The 17776-nt window shown below is 38.8% G+C and overlaps 2 protein-coding genes across 2 annotated transcripts; one reads left to right on the forward strand and one right to left on the reverse strand.

The window, feature by feature from the left end:
- Positions 1-1421: 1421 nt before the first annotated feature.
- Positions 1422-9591, reverse strand: LOC116302823 (matrix metalloproteinase-25). The gene is made up of 6 exons (XM_031712209.2): positions 9208-9591; positions 6634-6885; positions 5976-6225; positions 5157-5375; positions 3823-4117; positions 1422-2880 (listed from the first exon to the last, which is right to left on the reverse strand). Exons 1-6 carry the CDS (start codon positions 9334-9336, stop codon positions 2334-2336), a joined length of 1692 nt encoding a protein of 563 aa, XP_031568069.2. The 5' UTR covers positions 9337-9591; the 3' UTR covers positions 1422-2333.
- A 4285-nt stretch (positions 9592-13876) lies between these two features.
- Positions 13877-17396, forward strand: LOC116302824 (stromelysin-2). Its single transcript, XM_031712210.2, has 6 exons — positions 13877-14158; positions 14279-14536; positions 15003-15243; positions 15388-15606; positions 15815-16124; positions 16378-17396. The coding sequence occupies exons 1-6, from the start codon at positions 14069-14071 to the stop codon at positions 16874-16876; spliced, it is 1617 nt and encodes a 538-aa protein (XP_031568070.2). The 5' UTR covers positions 13877-14068; the 3' UTR covers positions 16877-17396.
- The last annotated feature ends 380 nt before the right edge of the window (positions 17397-17776 follow it).

The following is a 17776-nucleotide window of genomic DNA, read 5'->3' on the forward strand; positions in this document are numbered from 1 at the left end:
GCAATTCGTAAAGGAATGAAATTCGTAAGATAACATGCAGTACCAACCTGGTTTTCTAGGATAAGAAATTTTCCCACACTGTCTTTTTTGACCGCATTAACCTTGGATCTTCTCAGTAGGATCTTTAATAGGATCTGAGAAAATTAGGATTCTGTTCATAAATCGAAATAAAGTTTAATAATTCGAAATAAAGTTTAATTAATTCGTAAAGAAATAAAGTTCGTAAAAATAACACTGTGCTATCCTGGTTACTATAAAGAGAAATTATTTTCAGTGTCTTGTTGACCGAACTTTGGCTCTCAGGGGGATCTTAACAAACTTGGGATTCTGTTCATGAGTTGGAATAAAGTTATTATTTTTAATTCGTAAAGAAATAAAGTTCCTAAAAGTAATTGGGTGCCATCTTGGTTACTGGGAGGATAAATTTTCCCCTCAGTGTCTTCGTTCACCGCAGTAACTCTTCTTAAAGGAGTCTTTGTGGCTTCGCGTTGGCGTGGTTTGGAAGTAATGTCGTTTAGATTACAAGCTGTTTACACCCGTTTAGTGAACCCTTAAGATTTATATGAGTGCAGCTGTTTGTGAAGCATTTGATTGCATTCCCTTTAGTATTGATTAGTCTTATTGATATCTCATTATAGATGTAACTCCACAAGAGTCTTATTTCAGACAAGCGTTTCATTCCCTTGAGTATGATTTTTGTTTGCTGGTGAACTTGTTTCTTGCGAACGCATTTCCTGATAAAATCCACGAACCATTTCTCAAAGGGGGCGGGAAGACAGTACCCAAATGTTTTGGGAGAGACGAGTGGCACTTGCGACAAAAATGGGAGAGGAAGAGTATAATGGAGAAAAAAGTGAAATAATTTCAAGCACGAAATAGGAAGTCTGGTTAAGATTGGGATCTTGATGACATCATACCGGAAATGAAAGTTTCTCAAGACATGTCATATTCCTCATTGGCCGGAAGTAATGAAGTTCAGAGGGAGACAGACGTTTTTCGGTTCTGATCAAATCCGGAACAGACGTCATCAACCAAATCTTTCCGGCGTTGAAACACAGTCGTAAGAGTTTCTTTATTTCTAAGGGAAAAAGTGAGTCAGTAACGAGTTCCAAAAGACGGTCAAAACCACGAAACCCACACTCGTTTAGTCATTAACCAATCAGTCACGCTATAGCTAAGCTAGACACTTTATTCTGCTCAAAGCACAGGCAGCCCAAGCAGGATTGATTTATATGGTTTATAAGGACTGCATGGATTCAGCTGCATAGGGAATTTGGATAAGATTTAAAAGAATAGAACATTTCTTTGAACAATTTGCAGCACCTGTTCGTACTTAACCTGTTTGTGTTCGGTTTTCCTGGTAAAATGTCTGCGGAACAAACAATTCCTAGACGTTTTTAAGAAATTAGACGCATCTGACATTCTTTAAAAATTCCTGAATTTTTTATTATAATTTTACAGCAATATAATAAATACAACAATAAATTAATACTTTGACGTAAGAACTTTACAAAATGTTACATAGTAACGTCCTAATCCATAAAAACAATTTATCTCATACTTCTACAATATCATACATTGAGAAATATTTGCAATAGGCTTAATTCTAGTACCCAGGGTCCCTCTAATGGCTTGTTAGAAGGACCCTGGAAACGAACTTGCTAAAGTAATATTTATAAAATGTACAGCTCATGGCACAGCTTCGTGGAATCAATGGAAAACTTGCTTGTCGAAATGTAATAAAACTAAATACAACAGATTAGAAATATAAACAAAGAGGTAACGCTGCTATTTCACCCGAAGTGAATTACTCTGAAAAAGAGGTATTTTTAATCGATTTTCTTGTGGAAAGGAATCGTTGTAATTATTGTATTTCATGTCACTTCGTATCACTGAAGTTAATTCATGTCCAGTTCCGATCTATTGTGACGTTTATGGAGATATTGCAGCCATATTGGATAATATCGGCGAAAAGTCTTCTCGGTAAAATCATCCAATATGGCGGCCGTGACGTCATAAGAATAATGGCGCGAGAATGACCATATTTGGTCTTCTATTGTTCATAAGGATAATAAATATTCCCTTGGTAGATTTCAGTACCTACTGCATTTCGACTTGAATCATTTAGAAGTTGTGTTCTTTGACGAATTTCATAGTAAATTGGAATTATAAGATATCTACTATAAATCATGTTGCAAAACTATATTTTCATATAATATTTTTCTAAATTGATTAACCTATTTAACTTGATATATTGGAATCATGATTACCAGAGTTCAGAATTTTCTCCTTGCTTCAACATTGTCCCTTTTGAAGTCGTCCATAAATCCTTTCTACATAAATCTTGCAGTTGTCAGAATGCCAAACACGACGATAAGGATACTTGGCAGGACATGTTGTCCTCCTGAATCTGAAACTCCTTCCTGTGCAGCTTTGATCGAAGTTCTCGTGGTATTCACAAACGTAGCATTCACTGTAGGACTTGTGGTTGTCTTGACAACTTTAAGTTTGCTCTGGTCACATCTCATCCACTTCACCGCAATATTCTTGGGATAGCCCACCTCTGACTCGACTGAATAATCATCTAACTTATAATATTTATTCCCTTTAAAGAAATATGTTTTATCGTTTTTCCACTTCATTACGCTATCTATGTTGGTTGGAATTTTCTTCCAGGTGGAAATATCCTTGGGGTACCCTGGGTCCATTTTGCGGTATCTTTCGTTGTACCTCCAGTATTTGTCCCCCTTGAAGAAGTACGTGCGTGAATTACGTCCCCATACAAAGGCAGCGTTCAGTTTCTCGAGTTCCTTAGGTAACCCATAATTTTTGATGGGCCTTGGTCCTTGTTCACGGTAACCACCAAAGTACTTCCAATAACTAAAAACGAAAGATTAAGCAACAATAAATATATGTTTACTAAAATGCGTCTGCTGCATAGTGAAAAGTCCTCTTTAGCCAGTTTAGCTTGGGCGTGGTGTTTCCCCATTTCGCACCACGTGTCATTCTCTTGAGAATAAGATTGTTTGTATAAGTAGTATCTATATTATCATGTGTCGTCTCATGTGTAACCGTTAATCAAAGAATACTCTAGGGAATGACACGTGGTCTGAAATGGACAAAAACATTACACGCTTTTTCACTTTATCTAAGAGCAGGATTTTTATTCCATAAGTCGAGAATGGAGCGAACAAATAAGTGCTTTTTCCTGTGACTAAAATCAGATGTTGGAACGGAAGTGAGTAAATTGCTTCTTAAATACACATCGGGGAGAATTACGATTCGACGACTGATTAAGCTTAGGATTAATTATCGCCATTAGTCAGGTTGGCTCCATGAATCATGTATATGCCAAGAATGCTAGAGCCTTAAAACAGATGTTGAGTAAATCTTAGGGGCTTAAACTTTCCGGAATTCTTCAGTATTAACTATGGTAAGACTTCACCATTCGAAACCTGCTTTTTGATTGCTTCGTAGTAAAGCACCCATAGCTCTCGATAGGTTAGGTTTTGCGGTTTAATTCTTTCAAATAATATATCATTTTAACTATTAAAGTATAGATTTTTAAACCAACTCGTTGCAAACGGTGAAGAACGCCCCAAGTTCTTACATGTGTACCGAAAAAAAGGAGATAAAAATCATTCAGTGTTCTGCAATATACGATGAAAAACTGTGCAGTTATTGTAGATTGTACCATACTCAGTGTAGGGCAAATTTCGAGACCCGCGCGGTGTAACATTTGAATCATCGGATGCTCTGCCACTTGACACAGGAAAATGTTGCCTCAGCTGACAACTTAGGATAAAACATCAGACTACTTACATTCCCTCGCGGAAAAACACAATCCTTCCGTCTTTGCGAGCATAAGCTGCGTCAATTGGCGTTTGAACTTCTCTCCATTTGTCAACAATTTTGAGAGGTCCCCTAATAACCCCGACCGTCAGGGGGTCCACAATGAAGTAATAGTCGCCGATGAAGGCGTAGGTCTTTTGTTCTGCATATGAATAGACCCACGCATCGAACTTCTTTGCTTCACATTCGTCGATAGCGGGTTTGTTTGGTCTTGTTCGACTGGTGAAGGGCTTGTCTGTTGGTTTTGTGCGTCTTTCTGGTGCCCCTGGTGAAGGAAGAAGGGGACACTTTTAGGCAATAATAAATCGAAAATAATGACAGCAGCAGAGAAACTCCGAAAAAATAGCTTAACGTAAGCGCAGCTTATTGTAAAGAGCAGCAATGGCAACAACACCAGAACAGCAGCAGCAACGGTGAAAAACGACCAAAGCGGACTCCACAACTAATTTCATTTGTGGTTGTCATTCTCCTGGCCTTTGGTCCCCAAATATCCTTTTAAATCCAATTAGTTCTTCTTAGGGCCAACAACTTAACCTATAACTCGAACCTTTCGCTTCCATCATTGAAGGTAAAGGACCGAACAATATGTTGGTCGAACCACAAGAGGTTTAACATACTTTGAATTAGCTGGGGAACGATGGCATGGAGCCGGACTGTCGCTCTTAGATTTTCCCGTGAGAATGAAAATCAAGGAGATTAGCTTGTGCGCTTTTCCTGAACGAAATCCTGGAGTCACCGCTAGACTTGTAACGGGAACTGATACACTTAACGTGGATATTCTCACTGCTGACCAGAGAGACCGCAGAACCACAACTGGAGACACTAGTCTATGCCAAGAGGATGCAGCACACACAAATACAAATAGAAAGGCAGACACTTTAACAGACCAAATGGCAAAGTACTTTTAAGAACAGAGATGGTAGATAGTTCTCACGGGAATTTCATTCACGCACGTCGCACCGAGTCATCCAATGATTGAATTAATCACTCGACTTACTGACTATTGACTTCTTGCCTGACTCAATAGACTGACCTATTTGACTCACTAAAAACTGATTCAAGTTCTGACAAACCTTCATTGGCTTATTCAATAAAGGCAAAACAGACGGTCAGACATACTGGCTGAGTTATTAAAGCACGTCAAACTTGAGCCTCAAGATTTACCACCCATGTTGCTCAGACTACATCAACAACTACACCATTAAACACCCTCTTACATGCCCCTAGGATAGTCTTGATGGAAGCGCAGTGAAAGACTCGACATTGACGTGTTCTAACTATGACTAGACAAGAATATATCTCACCATACAGAGCTTGGATTCCCCTAATGTCATCATAAGTCAACTTGATCTTCTCCATGAAGCCCTTGTACCACGGATACATGACAGACTCACGGACCGTCGAGTGATCGAGACCCAAACTATGGCCAAACTCGTGCAAAGCCACCCAGTCAAGGTTCACGCCTTTGCGCTTTCCTGTGGTGAAGCTCTCGGCATCGTCAAAATGTGCATCTCCTGCAATGCCTGTTGGGATAGAAAAGGATGCAATGAGCCAACAAATGCCGACCTCTTACACGGAACGTGTGTCATGTTTGCTCACACTGATGAATACATTAATAAATATGTAAAGAGGAAACGGTTTTGTCTTCAGAAACTTCATCCAATGCAGCTTTTATTATTCTAATTCCTAAAAGATAGATTCTATTCCCCCCCCCCCCCCCAGATTTTTCGTTTTCTTTGTTCAGTCTTGTTTTGTTTTGTCTTTTGTTTTGATTTTTTTCGTTGATCTCCGTAATTTCTTGACTGCATAGGTGGTCGAGTAATATAAACATTGACTCCGTAATATCAATTAGCTATCAAAACATGTAAAATGCTTTGACTATAATGAGGAGCAACTCTATCGAATCCATGTGGGCATTCCTCAGGATATTGTGTAACATTCTATGGTACCAACCACCGTACCCTCTCTAACTGAGTCTTCTATTAGTATCCTCGAGCCCCCTCTCTCGTCACCCCCTCTGTAGGTTTACGTAAAGTTTTGAATCCATCCATGGTTTTGATCAGCTCAGAGTTTGTATCGAGTTTGATAAAATTTGAAGAATTTTGACAGTATTTTCCACTTACCACTGTTGTCGTGGGGGTAGAAAGCATGGGCCAAGGTACCTCCTTCACCGTCAAACGGATAGTAATCACCATGAGCTCCATAGACAAATTTAATTAAAATATCAACCTTATCATCTGATAGTGACGAAGGAGCTTCTGTGACGCTCATCTTACTTGATTTGGACCACAAGTCGAAGGCCCATTTGAAAATTCGTTTCTGATCCGCATTGCTTAAATCTTTTGTGAACGCTTTGATCCTGTATGTGAGTCTCTGGTGAAGGGACAAAAAACGGAGTCAGGCATTTGTTAGCCTGCGTACCGGCGCTCTAGGTAGTGTAGGCATTTGTTTAGCATTATTCACCTTTTTCCATGCATCGGTTCACTGGTCAAACACAAAGCATTCGGTCGAGGTTGCAAGGTTCAAATTTGAATAATCCTTTGAAAGTTCCTTGGCGCCTCGCTTGAGCGCTTTGTGTTTGACCAGTGAACCGACGTATGGAAAATGGTGAATTTTACTTTATTACTACTGAGTAATATCTTTATTTTGGGTCAACAAAGAAAAGGGGAGAGAAAGAATACCTTAGAGAATAGAAAGTTGATAACACGACACTTTTGTTACCCAAAATGGCATGTGACATTACATTACATTACATAAACTTCCTTACACATTTAATCATACCTTCTTTTTCCAAAATGTACCCTGTAAAACATATCTTCTTCGTCTCCTTGCTTTATCTGCTTCGCTGAGGTCGGGTACGCCGCATCTCGACTGCCCCATCAGCTTGATTGTCGCTGCGTCTAGTATTCCCGTCTCGTTCAAACCAGCAAACCTTTGCAGCCGCCGTAAACTCTGAGCAAGATCTTCCTGACTCATCAGTTTACCGGTGCCTGAACCTTTACTACTGAGGTAGCCATACTTAGTGAGGTATTCCTGGAAGAAAAAGACAGATAATAAAAGTTAACCAATTGAAACACAGCGAATTAGGATTGCGGTCTTAGTTTTAGTAACATGCGTGACTCAACGACATAGAATTTAGCAAAATTTCCCCTATACATTATCGTAGCTGCAACAGCTAAAAATATGAGGCAAACCAGCGCGCTTTTATCGGACCATCGCAACGAGAACGGAAACGCGGTCTTTAACATCAGATTTCCACATTTAGCGTGCTTAACCTCTTGAAAAATGGGTCATGCGGTGCTGAGAACCACATTAGCGTATCAACCTGTTCTCTCACAGTTACAGCTGAACGATCGATTGTCTAGACTTGGTCAACTCTCTTCATCTCTCTTGAAGTACCCTCTACATGTTTCCGGCCTTTAATGATTACGAATTCATTATTTAGTCTTCAGTCGATGAAACTTTTTATTAAGTTTTGTGAATCTGATGTCGAAGAAATTCCGACGAGTCCTATCGCAAAAGTTTTGTAAAGGGCGGACCCAGGGGGGGTGCGAATGGGGTGACTTGTCACCCCCCCCCCCCCCCCCCACCTAGAAATCGTTCTGGATCTGCCGCTTCGTCGTGATTCATTTTTGGCAAATTCTCTCAATATTTAATCACAAGATCAACTGTAGGCTTCATTTCCTTATTTCTTTTTGTTTTCCCGGACTTATCTGATTTGACCCCTGGTCTACTGTAGCTCCAAAAAAGGCATCACTCCAAGGGCCATCTTGAACGGCCCTACTTTGCCAGCAGTCACGAGATAGTCAAGCTGTCACCCAGAAGAACCTCCAACTCACGCGCTTGACTGTTCATGTCCAAGCAAAATGAAGGACAGGACTTAGAAATAATCCCTTCAGACTAATATTATTACAGATGGGACTAAAACGATTATAGACTTGATCTACAGACTCGGCATAACTGTACGTTAATGGCCTGCTTGATATTAAAAGTTAGGCTTAAAGGCGGCTTGAAAAATATTCACAATATATGTAATTCATTCATTCCGGAACGTCGGTGTCTACACAAAATTGAGTTCATTGCATACTCTAGACTGAAATAAAATTCTTAATAAAATCTACCAATGAAAAAAAAAAAGATAACTTATCTGAAATTTCGTGTGCTTTTCCCCGGCTATTAGATACAGAGTGAGTCGTGTTTTGTAGAAAAACAATTAATTGATTCGCGCCACACTGATTGCACACAGCCCGAAAAATTTGCTTCGCTAATGTGCTGTCTGTGAGCTTCAATAAAATTGCGGTTTTGTGGTGTTTGCGTCAGTTCTCTTAGTAATTATGATCGTGAATCGTTAGTTAATATCACAAACGTAGAGCAAAAACCCTAAGAATAAGAGGGATTTCTGACTCGTAAGCTTCACTTCGAAGACTCTCACTTCCCCAAATGAACTAATTCTGTACATTTCCTCTTTTTGGGAAAGCGAAAAAAATGGAATTATCTTCGGCGCAATTGAGTATGTTTATGCATGAAGTAATTTGTTTATTTTTCGAATTTTGCTTTGAAAGCACCAAGATAAAATCCGATCTCTCGTCACATCTCCTGTCTGATTAACCGGGTTTTTGTTTCGTTGCCAAAATGTCAGCTAAAATTGGTCACTAATGAATTGAAAACAGATCCACAGATCGACGAATGACGACACAACAACACTAAATGCATGATATATTAAAAAAACATCCATTAGGGAAATAAAATAAAATAAAATAAATTAAAACACGAAACAACAAGGGAAGTAGTTTTTAATGAAACTAAAAGATCTTAAGGATATTGACTCTGAGGTGAAATGGAATTTTGTTACTGAATTGGATTAAATGCACTCGGCTGTCTCAAGCTTTAATGTTAAAATATGCGTATCCTGTCAAATACACCCATACATACTGTCCATCAAACCGGCCAGAATTAAACGATTACTTTCTCTTTTCACATGTCATTTAGCAGTAAATGCAGAAAGAGAAAACGTTTATCACTAGAGGTATACGGTTACGTTGTTGTGGTTGTACGCTTAAACATTTTGAAATGTTATAAAAATTTATGATGGTCTTGCCAGCGAAGGAATCGAACCTCTTTGAATTAATCGATTTGGAAAAATCATTACTTCCAGTGCTTCGATTAATAAAAGCCAACCATACAAATATCTATTCCGGTAGTATTTCTTTTTGGTATCTTTCTCTTTCTTCCTCTCTTTTTCTCTCTATATAAATACTTAATGTCAGCCTTGCAATTTGATAAATACGCTGTTCTTTCTCGGGTCACAGCAGGGAGAAATTGAACAAAATACAGTACAACAGCACAAATACTCACTATTTCGGTGTTAGTTTTCTTGACGGCTGTGGTCGGAGCACATTCTACTGAATTTCGAGAGCATCCAAGCAAATAAAGCAAGGAAAAAACAGTTAAATAAATCCTAACCACAGTCGAAAGGTCTTCCATGACGAGATGGAGAGGTTTAAGGATGGGTCTGTGCAAGATAGGATCTCAATGTGTAGGAGGCTATACTTGGCTGGCTTTTATATATACCGGTATAGTCGGCTCACTTGAATGGGTCGAGTTCTTGGTTGAATATGATTAACCAGACACGGCACAGGGTTTAATGACTACTTCTCACGGCCCGTGCGATTTGGATGTCAACTATTGTATCTTCGTATTGCTGTCAAGCACACAATGAATCAACCGGAAGATTGGTTTGTGCTGTAGGTCAGTTGCTCCAAATCTTTCGACCTTTTGCAATCAGATACTAGGCTTCCGCTTCAAGCAATGATGATTGACAATTACCGTCTCAGCAAAATGATATCAGTCCAAATATGGTGCGCTGGGCGAGTGCCTTATGGGATGTAACGCAAGTATCACTGCGTCACGTGAGGGCGCTCGGTAAATCCCCAGTCGGGTGTTTCCAGTTAGTAGGGGTTTTCTAGCGTTCCTTAACGTAATATCTTACCGACCTTACTCCTAGATTTCTCTGCTTAATGTTTTTCACACAAGTATCTAATTAAATTTTTGCGGTGTACTTTATTCGTTCGATAAAATAACGATAATAAATTCCTGAAATAATTACTTTCTTTATATTCTTATCATCTCATTATTATTTCCAATGCTAATCCTGCTTTTGTATCTATTTTCTTTGCAATTTATCGCTTCCGTTATTGAAATAAATAAACTTGATGGCAAGTTTTAGTTGCTCACATCAAAGACAGGGAACAAAAACCGCATTCAATTTGAAAGATGACACAAAGTCGCGGTTTTTCACGAGTTCCACTTTTCCTCGTGCCGATCTTGAATCTTTTCCAACGTTTCAACCTTAAATTAAACAAATTACTGAACGGAGTTTCTTCGTGACATCCACGAGTTTAGTACTCTTTCGCTTTTTCTCTTTTATTACTTGCAGTTCTTTCTGTTTCACTTTTAAGCTTCCTCTCACTAGTCTCAAAGCAATTTCCCGAATCCCACAACCTCGTTCCCGCCCAAAGCGGAATATAAATTTATCTCAACTGAAGTCAATAATAAGTTATCCCATACTCGAGTTAAGCAAGCTTAAGTTAATGCTGGTATTTTATCATGAGCTCTCAATTCTGATTAGATTTCTACTGAGTTTATCAATAGTTATTCAGATAAGATTATTTGAAATAGTTTTTCGAAGTCGTAAGTCACGAAAAGTTTCTCGACTTTCATACGAAAAGAAGCTACCGTGTCGCGAATTTAGATTAATCGGTCGGAACTGCGTATAAATGCGACGATTTGTTTCAACATGACGATAATCATAACTACGACCCTAAAGTTATTCTTCGTTGTTTTTATGCTTCCGCTTTCTATGATACGGGAAGAGCTATGTTTATATTTATCTAAGGTTTTACGCACATTCATCAAGTACCTTGTTTTTAAAATTTTCGAATTTTTCAATCGTTCAGAAAATGTTCCGCCTTCTAGAAGAACTTTTACGTGTTGTTGTTCAGCTTTTAGCGAAACTTGAACTACTAATTCTCCGCATTGTTTTGTAAAGGAAAATCAACATTTCGAAATTGATCGTACGTGACATCGTCATCGTGGAAGACGCGTGAAGGCTGGTGTCGTAATCAGCAGATATTAATCAAGTATCTTAGGACGCCCCGTTGTTACTAAGGAACTTTCCCACCATGGAAAGAAGCCTCTATTTTCAAGTATATACATCAAAATATACCTTATTTCGATAGCCGTCATTTTGAATGTGCTAAAAAGAAAGAAAATATAATTTCATTGAATTATTTTCTGTTAAATAAAAACGAAATGGAGGCGTCGTTATTAAAAAAATCTGCAAAGCTATCTTTATATTTAATAAGTTTAATAAGCTTGAAGGCTCGAAAATAAATTAAAACTTGGAAAGTAAGTTGCTCTGCTTTTCCAAGAGTTAGTGTTTTTTTAAAACAAAGCTCTATTATAATAGACGAGCTTCACTGAACATCTAAACATCGTGAACCTCATATGACGAGGGATGGGCAAGTGGACTGGGCTTCAAGCCAAAACCGGGTCAAAATCTTTGCCATTTTGGGCCATTTCTTAGTACATTTATGAAAAGTAACAGTAACTGTACGGTTTCAGAGTGTTTTAGGGTCAGACGAAGGTGATTTATAATTGAGAATCTGTACTTCACTAAGTACTTGATCTATATGAAGTACATGATCCAAACGAGATTTAATTAACGGTGATTTCACTCAAGTGAAAAGAAAAGTTACGACCAACTGACTGACTTAATAAACTCTCTGTGTGTGGCTCGAGAAGAGGGATAAATGATAATCAACCACTTGTACGGAATATCTCCAGGATTGTCGATGATAGAGAAGTACAGCGCGAACTTTCGGTAAATGTTTAATACATTTAAACTGTTAACACGAGACTTTAATAACGACTGACCATCGTCCCAGTGAAGCCGGTATTTTGTCAAAATGTTTTCAAATAACCAAATGTCGCTTATCAGGAATAGTAAACCATTGCTTGAAAAGTTTGCTTCATAGAAGTGGAATAGCGAAAGGATGTAAGGAAAAACTCAGATAAAAGTTCATAGTTTTGCATCCTATATTCGGCTTTGTTATCTATTTTTAGAGTCAGTTTTGTACTGACACTGTGATCCTTTTTTAGCATCACAGTGTCGTTCAACAAAGGTATATAACAATTACAATGACATTACAAGAAATAAACGTTAAATTCGTGATATGATTTTTCGACAATTTTGTCCATAATATTTGCAGGGCTTTCTCGTTAGCATTTCATTCACGGACTTCACGCTCTTCATCAAAGATTTCGTCAATCAGTGAGCTGGTTACTGTTTATAAAACCGACAAAGAAAGCCGAGAGAATGAAAGAGTGGCACTTATCTCTCTTGGTGTTTGGTACAGGTCTACTTCAAAGTACTTGAGCATACCTGGCCTAATAATTAACTGCCCTTTTGAAAACTGTTGAACCTACGTGTGGAGTTGTTCAAACTTTTTTACATGATGAAAGACAGTCAAAATAAATATCCTTTCTTCGCCTCCTGAGTGGAGAAGCGACTGGAATCATGAGCACTGATATAAAGACATTATAAGTTTACGATAATAAAGCAGATACTGATAAATCAAGCATCAATACCATCAGCTATTATGATATTTAATCTCAGTCATGATTTAAGATTATCTCAAAATAAACTTTATATATCGATTATTTTTGCCTGGAGGGCGCGTACTGCAGTGCACGAACAGCACGCGCCAACATATTCTTTCCCCCACCTTTGACCTAAATTTCACCGACTAAAATAACAATAAATTTCACTTGGGCAAGTTTTTTTTACATTTCTGACCATGCATCATTTTCTAGAGAATATAATTTTTTTGTTTATTTCCCGAGGTACAAGATTGCGTACGCAATTGCTACGTTGTTATAAGTCAATTTTGTAAACACACAAAGTAAATAAAAATTCCAAAACAAGAAAAAAAAATAAGATATTTGAGTCCAGTGTAAACCATCTCTGACGTCAATGGCCGATTTTCATACTTTCCAGCCAACAATCGTTGCGCTTTGAATTACACTTTACCCAAAAATTGTGCTTGTAAAAATAATTATTTCATTCAAAAGGTATTGGTAAACTATTTTATTAGAGACGAAGAACAGGTAAACAATAAATAGTTTTTATATTACTAAGTTATTGTATGCACAACAAGCAGTCCAGGGTTGGGCTGTCATGGATGAGGTCATGGAACGCAATTTACCGGTTTGTGTGTGAGTCAATAAAACACAAGCCGATATCATTACTGCTATATACGTCAGAAATCCTTTGTGTTTTAGCACATACCATGACGAAAGCATTCATGTCCAATTCCTCGCGGATTTGTGCTAGAATGTCAATAAAACTTCTAAGCTAAAGTTTATTTGTACCGCAATTTCAGCATTGGCTTAGTAGCAAGAAAATATCCCGCCATAATTGTTTTCTAGATTTTATAGATAATCCGGAGTTCTGTGGATTAGAATAAACTTTATGCAACCTCAGAAACCAGAACTTTCACGGTTTACACATGTTTTACGCTAACAGGAACACATTGGTGGTGGTTGAGTGACTACATGTCTCGGAAGGACGTAATAAATCTACGATTTTTTACAGGTCAACATCTATGGCGAAAATTAGGTCACATCACAGTTTGAGATGATTGCGTAAAAACTAAAATGTATCACCTTCACGCCACCACAACTCCTTCCTAAATAAATTATTTTATTCAAAATATGTCAATATTTGTATTGTTGAACATGAACTATTCAGAAAATCACATATTACAAAACTGCTGACCAGCCGGAATTGCGTCTATTATATTTATTATTCTTCCAATGAATAATCTAGCTAAACAATTTAGAATTCTATATATGGTTTGGCTAAGACCTAACGGCCGCCTCCAGGGACCCATGTGACGCGGAAGGGTTAGCTCTGCGGCTTCTATCTTTGAGTTCGTTCATGAAAAGGGACTTCCGAACTAAACGGCCTCGCCTTTATCACCGACGTCAGCATTGCAAGCGAAGCGGGGATATAAGAAGGCTCGCTGTGAAGGTCAACTCAAAACTTTCTGAAACCTCTACGAGCTAACTCAAGAAGGGAAACGAGAAGCCATATTTATTATTGCCCTTTGGCTGTTATTTTCTGGAAATAACCGATATACTTTTGGTCGTGAAGATGGGAGGAATTGTTCAACTGTCGTTGTTGATTTTGGGCTGTGCTACTATTGCCCAAGTGTCTGGAAAACCTACCCCAATTGATGTAGTTGTAAGTCTTGTTTCTTTCATTGATTATTATTACTATTATTATTTAACGTTGGTATTAATTTGTCTTATATCACTGGGCGAAATTTTATTAATATTGACAGAAATGTTTTTACCTTGTCAGAATTATCTCGCTTCGTATGGATACCTTAAACCCCTCGACCCCACGAGTGGGCGATTACGAAGCAACTACGAACTCCATCAAGCTGTTAAGATGTTGCAACGCATGGGGAACCTTCCTGAGAATGGAAAGCTAGACGATCCTGCTTTGCTGAAGCTGATAGGTACTGATCGATGCGGGGTGCCTGATGTCGGGCCCGCAGACAAGGCCAAGAGAAGGAAAAGACGCTACGTACTTCATGGATCAAAATGGGAAAAAAAGGTAACCAATGAAATTCGAAACCAAACCAAGTCAATTAAAGGGATATTATCTCGGAACAGTCAGCCTGGAAAGTAACTTGCACTTTACTTAACTGAAATGAAATACAACAAAGATATTCTAGGGGATTTCCGGTGCTAGATCGAGACAAAAACGGTCTCGTAACTCAGTGAGAAACACGTACCATGTTATGATGAGCTTAGAAAGTGAAATCGCTGAAGCCAAGAGAATTAAATACACAAGCAAAAATTGTGCAATTTTTATATCCAAATTTACTAACGATTATAACTAGAGTAGGGAGGTAGCATGGGGTGGCACGTGCCCCCCCTTCTCCCCAAAGAAAATTTGCTTTCAACAAAATTTGATTAATCCCTGCGGGACTCCTGTGGATTTGGCTGGAAAATGGTACATTGCGTCTCCTATAATCGAAACCTCGCTAAACCCCTGCTAAAGATTTCCTTTTTTTTAGGATTTGACCTACAAAATTCTGAACTACAGTCCAGACTTGTCGAGGAAAGAAATAGATGATACCATCCGCGATGCATTTAACGTTTGGGCAGCGGTGACGCCTCTAACCTTCAAGAAGGTGAACAGTGGTAAAGCTGACATTGATATCAAGTTTGCGACATACGAACACGGTGATGGTTATCCATTTGATGGTCGTGGTCAGACACTGGCTCATGCTTTTTATCCACAAGACAATTCTGAAGGTAATGGTAATTGTCTGTCTGTCTGTCTGTCTGTCAGTCTGTCTGTCTGTCAGTCTGTCTGTCTGTCTGTCTTTCTATCTGTCTGTTTGGTTGTCTGTCTGTTTGTACGGAAAAATGTTAACTGTAAACGATTTCAATTTACAGATATTTATGGTGACGCCCATTTTGACGATGACGAACCCTTCACACTCAAAGGCAAACGTGGGATCGACCTGTTCTGGGTAGCAGTGCACGAGTTTGGGCACAGTTTGGGGCTTGACCACTCAAACCACCTCGATGCCATTATGTATCCATTCTACGGAGGCTATAAAGCAGACTTCAAGCTACACAGCGATGACGTCAACGGAATTCAAGCTATATATGGTAATGTCACTTCCTGTTTGTTTTTTATCACTGCGCATGTCCATAGAAAGACCGCTTTGTTATGGCGGCGTTCTAGTTTTCATATTAGCGCTTACACGAGCGCTAGTTACAAATACTTTTTATTCATCCACTTTTCGTTCATCGTTCTCTTCCCAATTCTTCATATGCTTTCACATACTCATGAATATTCTCCCGTTCTTTTTCCTAGGCAAGCCAACATCGCCCTCTCAATCTACTCTGGCTCCCACTCCAACAGGCCGTGTCACGCCAACGCCTCACACTCGTACCGATGCTCCTGGTGTGCCCGACAAGTGCTCAAGCCCTGTGGACGCTTTCGTCACAACTGAAGCCGGTCTAACCTATGCATTCAAGGGTGAATACTTCTGGCCCATTGCTGAGAGCGGATCCTGGACGTCAGCACTGAAGATCGCTGATTTCTGGCCTCTTGTGGAAGATAACGTCGATGCTGCCTTCTTGCGCCGATCAGACAAAGTTAACTTCATCTTCAAGGGCGACAAGTAAGTTATCCGTCCCTACCACCACCCCTCCCCCCTCCCCATCCGTCCTAGCTGTCCTCCTCCCCCCCTTTTTTCTCAAGATGCAGTCACACATAGCGATAGCAAAGGACGGTGACAGAGGGCATGGTACAAGTACAGTATGACATCTTGTCACCGTAACAAATGTTATCCTTTATTGGACATGTACAACCTCTTATTTTTCGTATTCATTCCTTTCTCTAATAACCAATATATTCTTTTATTTTTTACAAAGGTTTTGGATGCTCAAAGATCGTTCCGCACTCAAGTCAAAACCTCTTCCTATCACCGACCCTGAGTTGAACCTCCCAGCTGACCTCGCTAATATGGACGCCGCATTCCAATGGGGCCGAAACAACAAGGTCTACTTCTTCAAGGGAGACAAATACTGGAGATACGACCCAGACAGAAAGGAGATCGATATCGGGTATCCAAAGTTGATCACTGACGGCTGGAGACATAACATACCTTACAACCTTGATGCTGCCCTTCAATGGGAAAACGGAAAAACGTATTTCTTCAAAGGGTTAGAATACTTTGCCATCGATGACTACACTCTTGAGATTCCAAAAGTTGATCCTCCCTACCCTAGGAAGATTTCTACTTATTGGATGGGTTGCTCCCCAGAGGGGGTAATTGGAGGTAAAATCTCTCCAGTTGAAAGCTCTGCCTTTACGTTCCTTCCAAGCTTGGTTGCAACTGTTTCTACCCTAATTTTAGCAAAATTGCTTTAAATTACCAAATACAGGATAAAAATTAGATTACGATTAGTTCAGATTTTGCAATTAACGTTTTAAATTGCTTTTGTATGTAAAAATTAGGTTTTTCAACTTTGTTTTGATAATAGCTGACACACCTATGTGCTTCGTTGATAATTACAGGATGCCCCAACTGGGGATGATTGAGAAATTGGATGGGAAAATAATTGTACAATTGAGGGACAATTCAAACATTGCTTACATAAACTACATAAACTAAAAGAAATCACATATGTAATTTTCTCAACTTAAGAGCCTTTATTATGAGTGAAATAGGTAGCAGGTAGTCAGAGATAAGTTTATTGTATAGTAACTTATTGCTATATTTATTGGATTGTACAAATTTTAGTATTTTATTTATAGTTTGCCTTATAAGAGTTTTATCATTATACATCAATAGTGAATGAAAGAAATATGTATATCAGCTTTTGTGATGGATTTTATGGTTGTTGATGTTCAACTTGACATATTTTGAATAAATATTGTTTTAAAACTATCACGAGAAACTTGAGTATTACGCCTGTTCACAATTGTGGGTGGGGTGGGGTGAACGAACGAACGAACGATTGAATGCTAAAACAGCTTGTGAGAAAAAAACTGAAATAGACCCCCTGCACTTTTCCCCACCTGGGGTCAAAGCAATTGAACATTAATTAACATTATAAAACTCTGTTCAATCCTCAAGAGAAGATAAATCTTTTATTTTGACCCCCAGATTGAGCTGCTTTGACATCAGATGCAATGGACCCGGGTCTATAGACTTGAAAATTTGAGGTTTAGAAGAATGGAAGAAAGAGTGAGAGAAGAAATGAAAAAGGAAAGGAAAAGGCAGAAAATATAGAATTTACAACAGCAGTGTCCCTAGGTTCACCGAAG

The sequence above is a fragment of the Actinia tenebrosa genome, unplaced genomic scaffold, assembly GCF_029948245.1.
Source record: "Actinia tenebrosa isolate PJP-AT-01 unplaced genomic scaffold, QUT_ActTen_1.0 PGA_scaffold8__29_contigs__length_14323225, whole genome shotgun sequence".
Taxonomy (NCBI): Eukaryota; Metazoa; Cnidaria; class Anthozoa; order Actiniaria; family Actiniidae; genus Actinia; species Actinia tenebrosa.

What these genes read in the sequence shown, in the direction of transcription:
- LOC116302823 (XM_031712209.2), bottom strand. Translation starts at nt 9,336, where the DNA reads ATGGAAGACCTTTCGACTGTGGTTAGGATTTATTTAACTGTTTTTTCC. An exon ending in GGGAATCCAAGCTCTGTATG is followed by an intron (nt 4,118 to 5,156) that starts GTGAGATATATT and finishes TTCCTTCACCAG; the next exon opens with GGGCACCAGAAAGACGCACA. An exon ending in GTGTTTTTCCGCGAGGGAAT is followed by an intron (nt 2,881 to 3,822) that starts GTAAGTAGTCTG and finishes TTTCGTTTTTAG; the next exon opens with TTATTGGAAGTACTTTGGTG.
- LOC116302824 (XM_031712210.2), top strand. Translation starts at nt 14,069, where the DNA reads ATGGGAGGAATTGTTCAACTGTCGTTGTTGATTTTGGGCTGTGCTACT. An exon ending in TCCACAAGACAATTCTGAAG is followed by an intron (nt 15,244 to 15,387) that starts GTAATGGTAATT and finishes TTCAATTTACAG; the next exon opens with ATATTTATGGTGACGCCCAT. An exon ending in TTCATCTTCAAGGGCGACAA is followed by an intron (nt 16,125 to 16,377) that starts GTAAGTTATCCG and finishes TTTTTTACAAAG; the next exon opens with GTTTTGGATGCTCAAAGATC.